The following is a 17,103-nucleotide window of genomic DNA, read 5'->3' as shown; positions in this document are numbered from 1 at the left end:
GCCATCTGGGCCCCAGCTAGGAGACAGAACATCCAGACTCTCAACCAGGAGGTGGGACATCCGGGCTCCCAACCAGGAGGCGGGACATCTGGACTCCCTGCTAGGAAGCAGGACATCCAGACTCAACCAGGAGGCAGACATCTGGACTCCCTGCTAGGAGGCGGGACATCCAGGCTCCAAGTCTCCCTCAGTAACCTTGAAATATTCATTCATCTGACTCCCCTGTGAACCTCCTTCTCTTTATCCATGAGAGTGAGGAGCCTGGGAGAGACATGCTCCCAAGTCTCAGCTGACCCCAAGAACTCTTAAGAGTCCAATTTTATTTTTATTCTGATCGATCTCAGTCTTTCTGGTGGTAATGTACTTCCTGCTTCTCACCTTGTTGGGTTAGAGAGGAAGCAGTTATCCGAAGTCAAAGAAAGAATGGCCTCTTTCATTTTGTTGTGGAGCCAGGACAAATATGTGGCAGCTTTTTATCAGCAGCCTGACTGTTCTCTGGCTGAGTGTTGAGAAATGGGGTCATTGAAAGAAACACAAGCAAGGCTGACCACCATAGACTCCCTTCAGTCTCCGTGAAGAAAAGCACAAAAAAATCCAGGTTGGTCGTAAGACTGTGGCTTCCAACTAACCCATTGCTTTTCGTATCTTTAAATCAAGAGTTCTGTGTGTCATCTGGTGATTTTTCATTTTCAAAATATTTGGTTCAAGTGGGAAGATATCCAAGCCCATTCTACTGACACAGGGGTCTTGACTCACAAGCACGGACCTCAGGGGGCCTTCTACATAGGTCACAGCCACTACTCAGCCAGCTCACCTTCCAGGTCATCTCTTGAAATAGTCACCCCACCTGATGGAGCAACTGTGTACAAAGATACTGGGTAGATCCAATCCTTGGAACCCAAGGCTCAAGTGATAAATGTCTAGAGCTCAGATCCACTGAGAGTCGGAGACTCTCAAGGGAGAGTCCTCATACACACACACACACACACACACACAGAGGACTTTATTATCTAACTAATGCCTGTCTGAGAACTTGGCCCAGAAGTCCCAGCATAGTTTGCCTTGAAGGTGAACACGTAGGTAGTCAAATTCTTAGAAAAAAGAAAAAGGCAATAATAACTACGATGTGTTAAAAAGCTTACTATATAAAAGGCTCTTAAGCACTTACATGAATTATCTCACTGAATCTTCAATCTGGCACTGTGAAGAAGCGCATTTTATTAATTGTGTTTTATCAATACCGAGGAACTGAGCTTCAGAGAGGGTCTAAACATCCTAAAATTATACAGCTGGCCTGTGGTTAAAAGAAGACTCCTGACCCACATTTAGTGAACACATTCCTTATACTTGACTGCTCTGAAACCTCAAAGGCCCAGCCCAGCAGGGGAGACTCCAGTGCTATGGCCCGGCCCTCCAGGGAGCCCATGGCCTTGGGCATTATCTGTGTACCCACACCTCTCACCCTCACCCACCATAATTTCCCTATAGCAGCAGAGTAGAGATAATCAGCCAGCCAGCCTGCCCCTGCCTGCCACCCAGGGAGTTGTTCAGAATATTAACGATTCCACATCCTGGAAGCCCTGGGCACTCCAGGAAGACGGAGGTGGGAGGTGGGAGGTATTGGGGGCAGGGAGGCATCTATGTGTTTCTGGTGCGCAGAAAGGAGCCAAATCTCCAAGTCCAGTAAGCACTTGTGAGGAGACACAGAGAAAGTTATTAACCTTTAAAGATAGGATTAAGGAAAGGAAAACCTTTGGATCCTTTTTGCTCAGAAATATGCACACAGGCATATGTGTATATTTCTGGAGGACCAAGAATGGGAGTGGCAGAACAATTGAGTCTAGAAACCTAGCCCAAAGCCTCAAATTTGGAAAACTTGTCCTAAATGTTAATCATCCCCTTTAGTCTTTGCTATTGTGATCTATCAGCCAATAATTATGTACATATGAGGAAAGAGATGCTCAGCACTTTTGCTGGACCAGATCTGGGAAGGAAGAAGCCATAGGAGTATGAGATATATGCCTGCCTCCAGGTTTGGAGGCAAGACAAGTATATGAGGAATAAAAATGTATATGAGAAAAAAAATGCTAGAAAGGTGTGGGTTAATAGCTGAGTTTTGCTGGTGAGTCTTGGTGAGGTGGATCATCAGGGCAGAATGAAGTGCTGGGGGATTGGGGTCATCAGCAAGGCTTGTTCTGGCAACGCAGATGGGCATTCTCAGGGTAATCAGCTCATGACCAGCCAAACCATGGCACTGAGGAGTAAAAGGGGTTGGGACATGCAGTTTCCAACATCGTACTTGTCTAGCATACATGAGGCCCTGAGTTCCATCCTTAATATCCCTGAGAGAAATGCAGAGGGAGAGAGAGAGAGAGAGAGAGAGAGAGAGAGAGAGAGAGAGAGAGAGAGAGAGAGAGAGAGAGAGAGAGAGAGACAGACAGACAGACAGACAGGCAGACAGACAGACAGACAGACAGACAGACAGACAGACAGACAGACAGACAGAGAGATAGAAACAGAGGGACAGAGAGAGAGGGAGGGAGTGATAGGGAGAGGGAGAAGGGGAGATAGAGAGAGGGAGATGGAAAGAGAAATGAGAAAGAAGAGAGGAAGAGGAGGAGGGGAAACGAGAAGAGTGAGGAGGAGGAGGAGAAGAAGAAGTAGGAAGAAGAAGAGGAAGGAGGAAAAGGAAAGGAGGAAGAAGAAAGAAAGCAAGACAGATGGAGAGGCAAGAGAGAAGGCTCAGGAGGAGGAAGAGGAAGAGAAGGAGACAGACAGACAGACAGACAGACACAGCCAGGGAAAAACTGTCCAGGGCACATTGGGATGGGAGTTAGGAAAAGAGATAGGTTCAAGCCCTGGCCCCACTCAGCTGGGTTGGGGAGATCTTGGGCTCCTCCCTTGCCTTTCATTTGTCTACCAAATGGATGAGGTCCACTCAGAATTGCTTCCCCCATCAGTTTCTCATAAGGCTCAGAAAGTAAATAGCTTGATGTGTGTGCTTCTTTGAACACTGGGGCAATGGTATGAAATAGTTGGAGTCAAGCATTTTCTTCCTGTTATTCCAGAGGAAAAGTAGAAGCTCCATAGTGTCCTGAGATTTATTCTGTCTAGATAAAATAAAATGAGGCGAAGCAGTGTCTTCACTGAGAAGCCTCATAACTAGTGAGCATGCAGGAGAGGGCAGAGACAAGATTCACCTCGAAGCAGTGGAGCAAAGTTATGAACACCTGGAGTCTGAGGTAGCTCAATTACCACCTCTGGGCTATTTCTTCTGCATCCAATTCTAGTGGTAGGCAGCTGTCAACATAGACTATAGACCAAACTCTAGCCATGTTCTCCAAGCTCCTACTAAGCCTAGCCATGGTTTTCCACATAAAATACAACTTTAGCAAGAACCCTGTTACATTAGTTTAACAAGACTTCGTCTCTAACCCCGTGATTAATTTTCTCATCCTCCACAAACATTCAGACAATGTCTGATCATTTTTGGGGGTGGGGAGCCGGTCATGGGACCTGAACTCTGGGCCTGGGAGCTGTCCCTCAGCTCTTCAGCTCAAGACTAGAGCTCTACCACTTGAGCCACAGCGCCACTTCCGGCTTTTTCTGCTTATGTGGTGCTGAGGAATTGAACCCAGGGCCTCATGCATGAGAGGGAAGCACTCTACCACTGAACCACCTTCCTAGCCCTGTCTGATAATCTTTATTGTCTTCAACAAGAATCCTTTTAGACTGGCTTAGCCCCAATTCCCCCCTTTCTCCTGAGGTTTTCCGTTGGCAATTCTCCATCCATTTCCTGCCCCTTTCAACATCCTATTCCTTGGCTCTGTGTGTGTGTGTGTGTGTGTGTGTGTGTGTGTGTGTGTGTGTGTGTGTGTGTGTGTGTGTATGTGTACACCTGCTGATAATAGAGCCTGATCTCAGAACTTTACATCCTCCCTTAACTTATTTCTGTTCAAAGCTGGTGCTCAACCACCTGAGTCATCTCTCGACTTGTGTCCTTTTTTGTTGATAATTTAGAAACAAGAGTCTCATAGTCTTTTCTACCCTGGGCTGGCTTTGAATCTCAGTCTTCAAATCTCAGCCTCTCGAGTAGCTAGAATTGCAAGCATGAGCTGCCACATCTCAGATATTTGTTGACTTGAAATTCCCAATCATCCCTGTTATATTTGAGGATATGTATTCTCCATCTCTTCAAAGTCCCTTGTGGCTGTCTGCCAGTGGCTCATCCCTGTAATCCTTGCCACTTAGGAGGCTGAGGTCTGAGGATCACAGTTCATCGTCATCCCAGGCAGGAAAGTCCGTGAGACTCTTATCTCCAATCAACCACCAGAAATCTAGAAGTGGCATTGTGGCTCAGGTGGTAGAGTGCTTGCCTTGCTGAAGAGCTCAGAAACAGCAACAAGGCCCATGCCCCCTTCCCCCAAAAAAGTCCCATTGCAATGATTCCTGTATGTTCCACAAGTGCCCAGAATAAAGAAGAACAAAAAACTTAATTGTGCTTTCACAAGTATCATTGAATAATTGTTCTGACATACCTCACATAATAGATAAATTCATATGCACTCCTCTGGTACCAGGCAGGAACTAAAACACTTGCCTCCGCTTCCTGCTGGCAACAGATTAAGCTGGCATCCCATTCCATTTACAAGCAAACCAAAGTTAATTCCCCATCTTTCATGGAGGAAGTTTGATAGATGCCAGAATGATACCATGAATTCCTGGGGAGGAGGAACCGAGTGGAAATAGCTAGGTGCCATCAGTTCAACCTCACTTATCTTGGGGTAGGGAGGAGAAATGAATGCCTTGAGCTCAGATGAGTAGATGTGGACAAGGCCATGAGAATCTTGTTCCTCTGTGTCCTGACTCTCCATCACAAATTGTTTTTGATTGAGCCATTCTCTTGACCATTCCTTGCTATGGAATGAGGGCTCTGGTTTGTGTCCTTTTGCATGTTTCTAATACTGAGATTTACCTTGGTGCTGTGGAAGCAGGACTTCTGTTACCCTTATCTAGTTTCTAATAACTTCCTCGTAGTCAAGACACAAAGTTCTGAGTCTTGATCATCTTGTCTGTGAAATGGGCAGCATAACCTCGGAACCTCTGCTCTTCTTTGATCTATGAACAACCAAGAAATGGTTTCTTATGAAGACCATAGGACAATTGAGGGAAACTTCTTGCCAGTGGCAACTATTCTTGATCCAAGATTGGGACTCAAACTCGGTACTCAAACTCAGTCCCTGAGTTTGCTTCTGATTGCCACTGGATTTTTTTTTTTTTACAAGTGGTTTTACCAGAAAATAGAACAGCTAAATAACTTCAGCCCTTTCATCTGGCAAGAGAAGTATTCCGACAAGTTGCGAACATATGCAAAGATGAGAGAAAAGTTTATCCGAAAAGAAATGAGGCAGAGACAGAAAACACGTGGCACAGATATGCTACGGGCGAGACCAGAGTTTATCCCATATCTGCCATGTTGTAGTGTTTTCTGCCTTTGCACCTGTTCTTTGAAGATGGCTTCCCGACTAATGAATCTCCTTTTGTGTCTCCTGCAATCTCCTGATGATGGCAAATCCGGTCCATAGTTCCTCATCCCTTTGTCCTTCTTCCTTCCTTATTCTTGATTAGCCCCTACTTCCATTTGTTTTCCTGCATGTTTTTGTTTATCAGCTTCTGTCACTCCCTGTCATTCCTGACTGATTTTCTACTAAGCCCTTACCAATGGGACCTTTGGATTTTTATCAGTAACTGTAGAAGTAACCGTAAAAGCAACAGTGAGCAAAAATCTTTGTCTTTCTGATAAAAAGTGTCCTGTGCTTTGAAACGAAACCTTACCAGACCAACCCACAACCTTCCTTTTAGACCTTCTTACTTTCTACCACCCATTCTACCCAGCAAAATTATAGCCATCATCATCATCATTTAAACAACACACACATAAACAACCATGTGCCAAACAATGTGCCTCATACTTCATTCTTCGAGAAGCAATCCAAGAAATAAGCTCAGTGAGAATGGGCCAAGCCCACTACTGTCCAGCTGGGGATGGACAAGGAATGCCTGGAAATGCCCTGGTCCAGAAGGTAGCATTAAAAATTGTCACAGGGACCAGACGGCACAGTTTTGTTGAGTCCATCTACAGGCTGATAGAGTAGAAGCACAGGCTTCCTGGGTAAGAGGCCAATTACTCTCTTAAGTGAACAAGCCACTTCATTAATATCATTTCACCTCCCCAAGTTTTAGGCTCTCCCATGTAAATGAAGATCTTCATCTCCAAAAGCATGCCTTCTGAGCCTCCTATGTGTATAGAAGTATTATTTGTAAAATTGCTTCAATACTGGGATAATCGTAGTTCATAGTAGAATCATTGTTGATAACAACAATGACAACAGCTAGCATTTTTGAACATCCGTCATGGGCCCAGGATTGATGTTAAAAATATCTCATTTAATCCTTAAAGCAAATTTGACATAATTAACTCTAATTGGTCCTATGACATACTTAATGAAACTGAGTCATAGAGCGATTATGCAGTTTGTCATTCTAATGTGTCAGAGTGATGACAGCTACTCAGATACTTGAGACTGGGGCTGAAAAGCAAGTTGTTCTCTCACATGAAGATTCTTCTGAAGCTGGTGCTAGCAGCTCACACCTGTAATCCTAGCTACTCAGGATGCTAGGATCTGAGGATCCATGGTTCAAAGCCAGTCTGGACAGGAAAGTCCATGCAATTCTTATCTCCAGTTAAGCACCAAAAAAGCCTGAAGTAGAGCTGTGGCTCAACTGGTAGAGCACTTGCCCTTTGAGCAGAAAAGCCCAGGGACAATGCTTAGGCCTTGAGTTCAAGCTCCACAATGCCACAAAATAAAAAAGATTGGTAAAATGACACTCCAGTCTTGCTACACATCTACCCTATTCTGCTTATTTAAGTCAACTTAAAGTGAAACCCACCAACATAGCAACCCTACATTGACCCTGAACCAATGGGAGAGCGAAATGTGACCAAGAGATGGCCAATAAGGAAAGAAAGTGAAGTTGTCTATAGTCTGGAATGGCTTCTTGCCTTTATTCTTTGCAGCAGGATCTGTGCTTTGTTTTCCTTCTGGGAAAAAAAAAAGCAAGGACAGCCCAGATATTTTTTCAGAGCTGGAGATGGCTTCAGCTTTCACCTGAGAAAGGGCAAATGCTTGTTGTATTATTTGCTCAGTGCCTTGGGGCCTGGCATGGTCTCCCCATTGAGACTTCAAGCCATAACGTGATAAGAGGGTGAACACACATGCATGTGAGCACATATACATATTCTCTCTCTATCTCTGTCTCTATCTCTGTCTCTGTCTCTCTCTCTCCCTCTCTCTCTCTCTCCCTCTCTCTCTTTCTATAACACACACACACACACGCACACGCACACACGCACACACAAATCAATTCTTGAATTTCCCAAAGGTGAAAGACTGACTACTATCTAAAAAAAAAAAAAGATGAAATTCTGTAAGGCTTCCTTTTAAGCTATTTGTAGGTAAGGAAAAAATAAACGCTGCTGAGTCATAGGGCAGAATCTGTATTGGTAACAGAAACTTGTCTTACTGTCCTGGGACAAGAAGAATATGGGGACAACACACGGTCAGCATAAGGTTTTTTGACTCTTGTATCTATGTGTTTGATATACAAGTAGTCTTCAATTGGTGGGTGGAATTGGATGAGATGAACTGGTTACCTACAATCAATAAGATTAGCCCTAAACCTCCTGGATATAAAAACCTCTTGATCTTTTTTTTTTCTTTACTGTTCGTTTTTTTAGAGCAACTTTTTATTGCGATTAAGTGATTATATACATTTCACAGTATTGTGAGAGAGTGATACTTAGTTAAAGTCACAAACACATTCTAACCTTCAGGGGGCAAATTTTCTTTATCGTGGTCTATAAAATTTATTAATTCTATGAGCTTTGACAATAAAGTTATTTCTTCCACATCAGGTGATAGGTACATTTCTTTCCTTTTGCTTAGTATCAGCTGTTCACTCTTTCCCACTCATTCCCTCCCTCCCATCGCTGCCATTGAGTTGCTTAGTTCATTTTGATCAATGTCCACTGCAGCTGATGTCCTGCTGTTGTATGTTTTCCCCAGTTTCCCTCTGTTTCTGTTTCCTCCTCCTAGTTTCCCTCTGATGTGCACATATATACCACATATGTAGTCAGCAGAATGGGGTCATTTAGTAATGATACAACCAGATAAGTGGAGGTCTTTTGTTTCTCGAGTCTTATTTACTTTGTCGTATCTCCTTACGTTTTGGATTTAAATTCCACTTATCAGGAAGACCATGTGTCTCTTTGCTCTTGGCTTACCTCACTCAACAAGATTTTCTCTAATCCATCCATTGCCCTGCCAATGCCATTATTTTGTCCTTTCTAATGGCTGCATAATATTCCATTGTATATAGGTACCACAATTTTTGGATCCCTTCATCTGTAGTGGGGCATCTGGGTTGTTTCCATATCTTGGCTGCAATGAACATGGAGGTGCATGTGTCCTTGTATACTGGTTCCTGTTGTTTCTTTTTATTTATTTGTCTTATTCATCTTTAAATTGTCATACAAAGGGGTTTCAATGCCACATGTCAGTTTATGAGTATAATGCATCATCATCAATGTCACCCCTTTCTTCATTCTCTCCCATCTCTCCAACTCCACCCACCATCCCATCAACCTTCCTAGCTTCATTTTTCATTTGTAGATACATGTTTATCTTTCATTCAGACTTGAAGCTATGTGTCTATTAAAAGTTTGATCTGACACATCAGAGTAAAGGAGTTCCATGTGGTAGATTTCAGGACTCTACTCTTTGTTATATTTTCACATGACCGAGGCCTCTACAAGGAAATTCTCTACACATTCTGGTTGGAACATGGCTCTTCCTCTAGGGCTCCCAGATTCTAAAGCACACATTCACCTTCTCTGGATCATTTGAAATAGGCAGAGAAGGAACTTTGAAAACCGGAAGCTTAAAAAGATGACCCCCTGCGAGTCAAATGGCTATGAATGGAGAAACTGAAGTACAACTCCGTCCTTTTAGATTTCCAGGGATTTTATTCCATCACTCACCTTACAAAAGAATGAAGGGACCATTCTCAAGTGTAAACCCAAGGTATTATAAGGATGGGAGAATAGGAAGGGTAAGCACTTGGGCTACTCCAACATCATGATCCAGGTCATGGTCTTAGGTTCAGCAGAAAACAAACAAAATAGGAAGCACCACTTCTGATTCCATGGTTTGCCATTCTGGCTTCTGTTTTGTAGGTGCGGTTTGAAGGTTTGACGGGAAACGTGCAGTTTAATGAGAAAGGACGCCGGACCAACTACACCCTCCACGTGATTGAAATGAAACATGACGGTATTCGAAAGGCAAGTACCTGCTTTGCTTCCCTGTGTAGAGAAGAGAGGACCGAGGAGATGCCCTGGGTTCAAATGAGGGCCCTGTGAGCCCACCTTTCTTGGACCCAATCATTGAAAGAGACTCAGGCATTATGGGTTCTAGAAGAGACTCTTCTTAAGAGGTAACTAGGAATTCATGTCCCTTCTGCAAAATAGAAAAGAGAATCCCTCTCCCCTCCCCATTTTTACTCAGAGTGCTAGTAAAACCCAAAGGTCAGGAATACACATCGAAAGCTAAGATCTGAAGATCACGGTTCAGAGCCAGCCTGGAGCAGCAAAGTCCTTGAGACTCTTATCTCTGATGACACCAAAAAAAGCCAGAAGTGGCACTGTGGCTTAAGTGGTAGAGTGCTAGCCTTGAGTAAAAAAGCTCAGGGACTGGAGCCCAGGCCCTGAGTTCAAGCCCCAGGACTTGCACAAAATTAATTAATTACATTTGATATGGAATATGCCTATATACTAAAACTTTTACATAATTTTCAAGTCCATGGGATAATATTCAGAAGCTTGTGCTACCCTTGGGCAAAAAGAATAATGCCCAGGCCCTGAGTTCAAGGCCCAGGACTGGCAAAAATAAATAGATAAAGAAATAGACTATATCTTATTACTATTGTAAAGGTGATATACAAAGGGATTCCAGTTACATGAGTCAGGTCATGAGTACATTCCTTTTGAAGCCATTTCACCCCTTCCTTCACTCTCTCGCAGTTTTTCTCTCCCATCCCCACCTACAAGGTGTGTAGTTCATTTTCCACAGTGTCTAGTGAGGACCACTGCTGTGTTTGTTCACCCTTTGTCCCACCTTTTCTGTGCCTCTCTTGGTTACTCCCGAAGACAAAGAAACTAACAAGACAAAAGGAAAAGACAACAAAATCAACAACAACAACAACAAAGTCTCTTATTTTTGTGGCCTCAAGTTTTAGCATTCAACAAAAGTCATTCTCCAAGGGCTTTTCCTGGCCCTCTTATGTTTCATGGCAGCCTTGATTTCCCCATGTGGGGTCTTGGACACAGGTCTGTCTCCTTGCAGTAGTGTAGGGATGTAGAGCTAGTCGGGGATGATAGGTGGGAATAGTTCTGGGAGCCTGGAATGGAAACTTGGCTTCTCTACTCACTAGTCTGAACACATTATTACCCAGTTCTTTTTTGCTTTTCTTTTTTGTTGGTCATGAGGCTTGAATTCTGGGCCTGGGCGCTGTCCCTGAGCTCTTCAGCTCAAAGCAAGTGCTCTACCACTTGAGCCACAATGCCACTTCCAGTTTTCTGGTGGTTAATTGGAGATAAGAGTCTCACAGACTTTTCTGCCAAGGCTGTCTTTGAACCTCTATCCTCAGATGAGTAGCTAGGATAACAGGAATGAGTCACTGGTACGCAGCTTATCTAGGTTCTTTGTGACTTAGTTTTGTCACCACGTAAATGGTGATTCTGGCCACATAGGGTCATTAAAAGATTTAGAGCTTCTATGATTGGCTGAAGTGCTGACACACTGATAGTGGACACTGTATTTCAAACACAAGGCTCTCTTGTGTCTGTGCTGTGAAATCTACACTTGCCCCAAGCCATGAGTGACTATTTAAACTTAATTTTACATCAATAAGAATTTAAAAGCTAGGCTGGGAAGATGGCTCAGTGGTAGAGCGCTTGCCTTGCATGCCTGAGGTCCTGGGTTCGATTCCTCAGCACCACATAAGCAAAAAGAAAAAAGCCAGAAGTGACGCTGTAGCTCAAGTGGTAGAGCACTAGCCTTGAGCTGAAGAGCTGAGGGACAGCACCCAGGCCCAGAGTTCAGGACTCACGACTGGATCAAAAAAAAAAAAAAAAAAAAAGAATTTAAAAGCTGGTGTTTCTGGGGCACATATCAAGTGCTCTACAGCCATAACAATGAGAAAGACAGAGACAGAGACAGAGACAGCAGGGGCTTTCATACCAGACAACACAGACCCACAGAAGATTCTTCCAGAGGTACTATGTATCCTCTTCCACTCCCTGAGCCCATCTTCTGTACTCTGTTGTCTGGAGCTTACCTCCTTACTTCCTAAACTGTCTCAATTCCTCCCCTTTATCAAGGATCTGATAGTTTCCTTATGTGGCTGTACCAAATTACTACAAACAAGGGCTTAAAACAAAACACATACACACATATACCATCATCACCATCACCACCATCATCACCATCACCACCATCACCACCATCATCACCACCTCCTCCTCCTCCTCCTCCTCCTCCTCCTCCTCCTCCTCCTCCTCCTCCTCCTCCTTCTCCTCCACCTCCTCCTCCTCCTTCTTCTTCTTCTTCTTCTTCTTCTTTCTTCTATCATTTTTCCATTCAGTACATCTCTCTGAGCTAAGATGCAATCTTTCTTTCTTTCTTTCTTTCTTTCTTTCTTTCTTTCTTTCTTTCTTTCTTTCTTTCTTTCTTTCTTTCTTTTTAATGTAGAGGATAGAACCTGGAACCTTATGCATGTTAGGTGTGTCACTCTACCGTGTCACTGCATATCACTGAGTGACATTCCCAGTGCTGGTATAATGACTGCACAAGAACACTGTCTGTCTGTCTGTTTGTGAACAAATAGCTGCCATGTGAAATATATTCTTCTGGGAATAATCTGAGTTCTTTTTTGCTAGACAAGTAATAAGTTATTTTCCAGAAAGAGAGTACCTCTCTGTTACTCAGCTCTTAATAACCCTCCGTTTCCACATCTCTCAAATGGGAAACAGCTCATCCTTGGATTAGGGCCTGATTTTGGTTCCATGATGTGGCTAGTCACATGTACAGCACAGGACAAATGGGCACATAGCTGGTATATGGTGAACATCAAGATGGCTTGTTTAGGTGCCAAGCACTGGTATAATCCCAGTTACTCAGGAAACTGAGATCTGAAGACCACTGTTCAAAGCCAGCCCAGAAAAGTCTGTGCGACTCTAATCTTCAATGAACCACAAACAACAACAAAAAAAAGCTAGAAGTGGAGCTGTGGCTCCAAGTGATGGAGTGTTAACCTCGAGCAGAGAAGTTCAGGAACAGTGCCCAGGCCCTGAGTTCAAGCCCCACAACTGACAAAAAAAAAAAAAAAAAGATGGCTTGTATACCCCTTTTGTAGTCTTTTTCTCTTTCAGGTGGCTATGGCTATGAAATATATTGACCTTAGAGCTATAACCCCTTTCTGGGTAGATAAACTGAGGCAGAGAGACCAGGCAGGCTACCTGAGGGTCTCAGTGAGCTAGTGAATAAAGGAAGCTCTTATTTTGGGTCCTTGAATTCCTAGCAATTGCTCATCCTGCCACGGTTATCACTGTTGTGGTTGAGTGGATGAGAGGAGCGACACAATTAGGTCGGTTCTGATGATGGAGGGTTGAGAGGACCAGCTGGGGCTGCCCCTGGCAGGGACAGCAGTCATGTGACTCTCCCTCCTCCCCAGACCATCTTCCTTTTAGATTCCGAGGAGGGCCAGGGGGAACTATCCCCCGCTTTTGGATACAAATGGAAATGCTGCATATATCTTTCATAGATGAACTGGAATAAGCAAGTCAATTACTCTTAGAAAACTACTCATCATGGTTTTATTTTTCTCCAGTCCTGGGGCTTGAACCCAGAGCCTGGGCACTTGTCCCTGAGCTTCGTTGGCTTAAAGCTAGCACTCTACCACTTGAGCAACAGTGCCACTTCTGGTGTTTTCTGTTTATGTGGAATTGAGGAATTGAACCCAGGGCTTCATGCATGCTAGGCAAGCCACATTTCCAGCCCCTAAGCATGGAACTTAACTGTCCCTCAGAGCCCTCAGAATTGCCTTTTGTCCTCAGGAGGAGAAAAAAACATAGATAGATAAATAGCTAGATAGATAGATAGATAGATACATACATACATACATATTGATAGTATAGATAGATATTTCTAAGTATTTCTTCCAGTGGCACAAATTGTTACTTCTTTTTAATCAGTTTTTTTTAATTTAAAAATTTTAATTGTTATTCTAAAGATGATGTACAGAGGGGTTCCAGTTACATTAATCAGGTCATGAGTACATTTCATTTTGGGCAATGTCACCCCTTCCCTCACTCTCTCCCAGACAAATTTGTTGTTTCTAGGCAATGCCTGGCAGACACAATTAAAACATAAATATTGGGCTGGGAAGGTAGCTCAGCGGTAGCGTGCATGCCTTGCAAGCATGAGGCCCTGGGTTCGATTCCTCAGCACCACATAAACAGAAAAAGCCGGAAGTGGCGCTGTGGCTCCAGTGGTAGAGCGCTAGCCTTGAGCTGAAGAGCTGAGGGACAGCGCCCAGGCCCAGAGTTCAGGCCCCATGACCGGCAAAAAAAATAAAAAAAATAAAAAATAAAAAAAAAAACATAAATATTGAGCCAGGTGGGTAAGGTGGCACAATTTGGAGGGTAAGACAGGATGGTCATGAATTTGAGGCCAACTGGACTTAAAAAGAAAATATAAAACCAAGTACAACTAATCAAACCTTTGCTTCAACTAAAATTAAATTTTAACTTGAATTAATTCAAATTAATTTAAATTAAAATTAATGTTAAAGTTAAAAATATGTGATGCATGTACATGTGGATATGTACTTGTATGTATACATGTATATATATATATATATATACATACATACACATAATTTTTATACACACGTGTACCCATAAATGCTGATCTGAATTTTCTTCTCTGGGCTACTAGAATACTTTAAAATAAAACCATATTTTATTTTATTTTTGGGGGGGAGGGTCCGGTCGTGGGGCCTGAACTCTGGGCCTGGGCGCTGTCCCTCAGCTCTTCAGCTCAAGGCTAGCACTCTACCAATTGAGCCACAGCTCCACTTCTGGCTTTTTTCTTTTTGCTTATGTGGTGCTGAGGAATCAAACCCAGGGCCTCAGGCATGCAAGGCAAGCGCTCTACCTCTGAGCCACCTTCCCAGCCCCAAAACCATATTTTATGTGCCTAAGTGTCCCTAAGTACTGAGGCTTGAACTCAAGGACTAGGCATTATCTTTTATTTTTTTTGTTCAAGCTTAGTGTTCTACCACCTAAGCCACCATTTCATTTCTGGCTTTTTGTAGGTGCAATGGAGAAAAGCATTTCACAGATTTTTTCCCCCCTTTCTGGGCTGGCTGCGAACTATGATCCTCACATCTCAGCCTTCCGAATAAGCAAATCAATTGAATTATGGGTGTGAGCCACCAGCACCTCACTCCTGTCTTTTTCTATGCATGAGCAATAGCTTGGATGTGATGGGAACACAACATGAATTCCATCCTGATGACCCGTATCTAACTATATGGACATCAGCGAGTCTCTGAGCTTCTTTGAAAGATGTCAGGCCATGGGATCCCTGATTCTCTCAGTTCTGACATCTTAGATGTGTCTGAAAATCTCCATGTGGTAGTATTTTTACCAACCTCACTCCCCTAACCACATTGTCCCACTATGTGGAGCTCAACCCATTGTGAATGTACAGTCAGGGACCTTTAGTGGGCGAACTGCGTTTGGTGTGACCTTCCCCCAGTAGTGCTCTTGGAGGTGGGGATCTCATGCCTTTGGCTTTACCATAAACTTCTCCAAAGAGATCCAAGGAGGTTTCTCATCCCCTTAAGACATTATCTTCAAGAAGCAGAAGGTTTATAATGCTAATACTATAATATTACTATTACATAATACTATATAATACAATATAATACTAATACTAACATGATATACAATATAATACGAATACTATATATAATACTAATACTATATACAATATAATGCTAGTGCTATATATACAATGTTATACTAATACTATATAATATAATATAATACTAATGGTTCTCAGCCAGCAGAATTACCTGAAGGCCTGATTAAAAAAGCAGATTTTTAACCAGGCCACTGGTGGCTCCTGCCTGTAATCCCAACTCAGGAGGCTGAGATCTGAGGATTGAGGTTCCAAGCCAGCCTAGGCAGGAAAGTCTGTGAGACTCTTATCTCTAATTACCTACTAAAAAGCTGGAAGTGGAACTATGTGTCTAGTAGTAGAACACTAGCCTTGAACCAAACAGCTCAAGGTCAGCACTCAGGCCCTGAGTTCAAACCTCAGTATTTGGCACCAAAAAAATATCCTTTTTAAATGCAGATTGCTAGCTCTCAGCTCCTGGCTACTTATCTTTTTAAGAAAAAGAGATGAGGCCCAGTGACTTGCATATTTTCAAACTTGGGTGCTAAACAGACAGGTGCTTTAGAAAAGAGGAAGTCTAGAAGTGAAATCCATCTGACTTTGTAACAGGTGCATGATTCAAACAAGTGATTTAGCCTTCCTGAACCTCAATTCCATAGTCTCTAGGATAATACCAGATGCTCTTGGTAGCACACCCCTGTAATATGAAGAATGGGAGTTCAAGGTCAGCACGAGCTACCTAGTGAGATTTGAGAGAGGGGAGACAGAGATTGAGAGAGGAGGAAGGGAAGGGAAGAAAGAGAAGGAAAGGGAACAGAGGGAAGGGGAAGGGGTAGAAGAAGGGGAAGGAGAGGGAAGGGAGAAGAGGAAAAAGAAAGAGGGAAGAGATAATACCCTTCTGCCTGACAGAACTGCTGCAAGAATCAGGCGACAGTGCCTGAATCCACTTAGTAAGAGGGTCAAAGGAGCAACACTGGGCCTGCAGTTGGACACCCAGCCCACGCCTGCCTGTTTGCTTGTCCCCATTTGACGTCAGTATTGACTCTGAGTGAGTCAGGCTGCATAAGTCCGTGGAATAGATGAAGCAGCAAACAACTCACAGAGTAACCTGAATATATATGTGTGTGTGTATATAGATATATAGATATATATCTCCACAAACAAATGGTGGTGCTTTATTTTTTCCCATCCTGAGGCTGTATTTCTTTTTATACTTACCTTCCCACCACTAAACCCTTTCTTCAAATGTGGGGCTTACACATTCTTTGTTCAGAGGGGATCTGACTTTTACAAAATCAATCCCTCCACATCTGTGCCTTTTGGGGCCTTTTGCCCAATCAGGCTGCTAAGCAATCATGTTTCAGGTTTGCTGAGGGTGACCTAGTTGGGCCGGTTTCTGTAAACATGACAGAGCCTTACCTGGTGTGTGCAATAGAAAGGAAGCTATTTGATCCTGGTCTGGGTTTCCAGCCTATATCTACTAAATTGTAAGCCAGCACATCCTCTGGGTGTTTGGATGTAACTTGTTATCCACAGAAACATGTGCAGAGGGCCTCTATACATCCTGAAGTTTAGGACCTTAGATGCCTGGACCAGTGCTGGCTCCATGGAAACCAAATCCTAGGAATCCTATATAGAGATTCCCTGGGGACTGACACTGACTACCTAGTCAAAATTTAGGTAGAATTAGACAGTCTCATAAAAGGCTGCCCATGGGAGAATTATAAGAGAAAATTCCCTGGCAAATCCTGTCATCGAAAGACCAGCATTGTGGCTGTGCCGTCTTGGTTACCTGCTGGGATTTTGTTGTTGTTGTTGTTGTTGTTGCATCTGATTGAAGACACTTGATTTTAGTATTCCCTTTGCTGTGTCTGTCCTAAGTTTATTATCTTCATCTCTGACCTTGACTGAAATAGAAAGACATGGCAGAGATAAAGACCATGATGATCTCGCTTCTAAAAGGCATCTTCTAAAATCTCAAAGTATCTGTTGCTCTTTCAGAATTCATAGGCCCTTTTGG

General features: G+C 43.3%; 1 protein-coding gene across 4 annotated transcripts in view; it reads left to right on the top strand.

Moving 5' to 3' along the window:
* Gria1 (glutamate ionotropic receptor AMPA type subunit 1) overlaps positions 1-17,103 on the top strand; it is a 355,061-nt gene that overhangs the window by 213,025 nt on the left and 124,933 nt on the right. For all 4 annotated transcript variants that reach the window (XM_070019368.1, XM_070019365.1, XM_070019367.1 and 1 more), the window contains exon 8: positions 9,296-9,400. In XM_070019368.1, coding sequence (XP_069875469.1) covers positions 9,296-9,400 — 105 coding nt within the window. The remainder of the gene's footprint in view (positions 1-9,295; positions 9,401-17,103) is intronic.

The sequence above is a fragment of the Dipodomys merriami genome, unplaced genomic scaffold (assembly GCF_024711535.1).
Source record: "Dipodomys merriami isolate MVZ:Mamm:240054 unplaced genomic scaffold, mDipMer1.0.p SCAF_130, whole genome shotgun sequence".
NCBI lineage: Eukaryota > Metazoa > Chordata > Mammalia > Rodentia > Heteromyidae > Dipodomys > Dipodomys merriami.
This window is presented reverse-complemented; position numbering and strand designations above follow the sequence as displayed.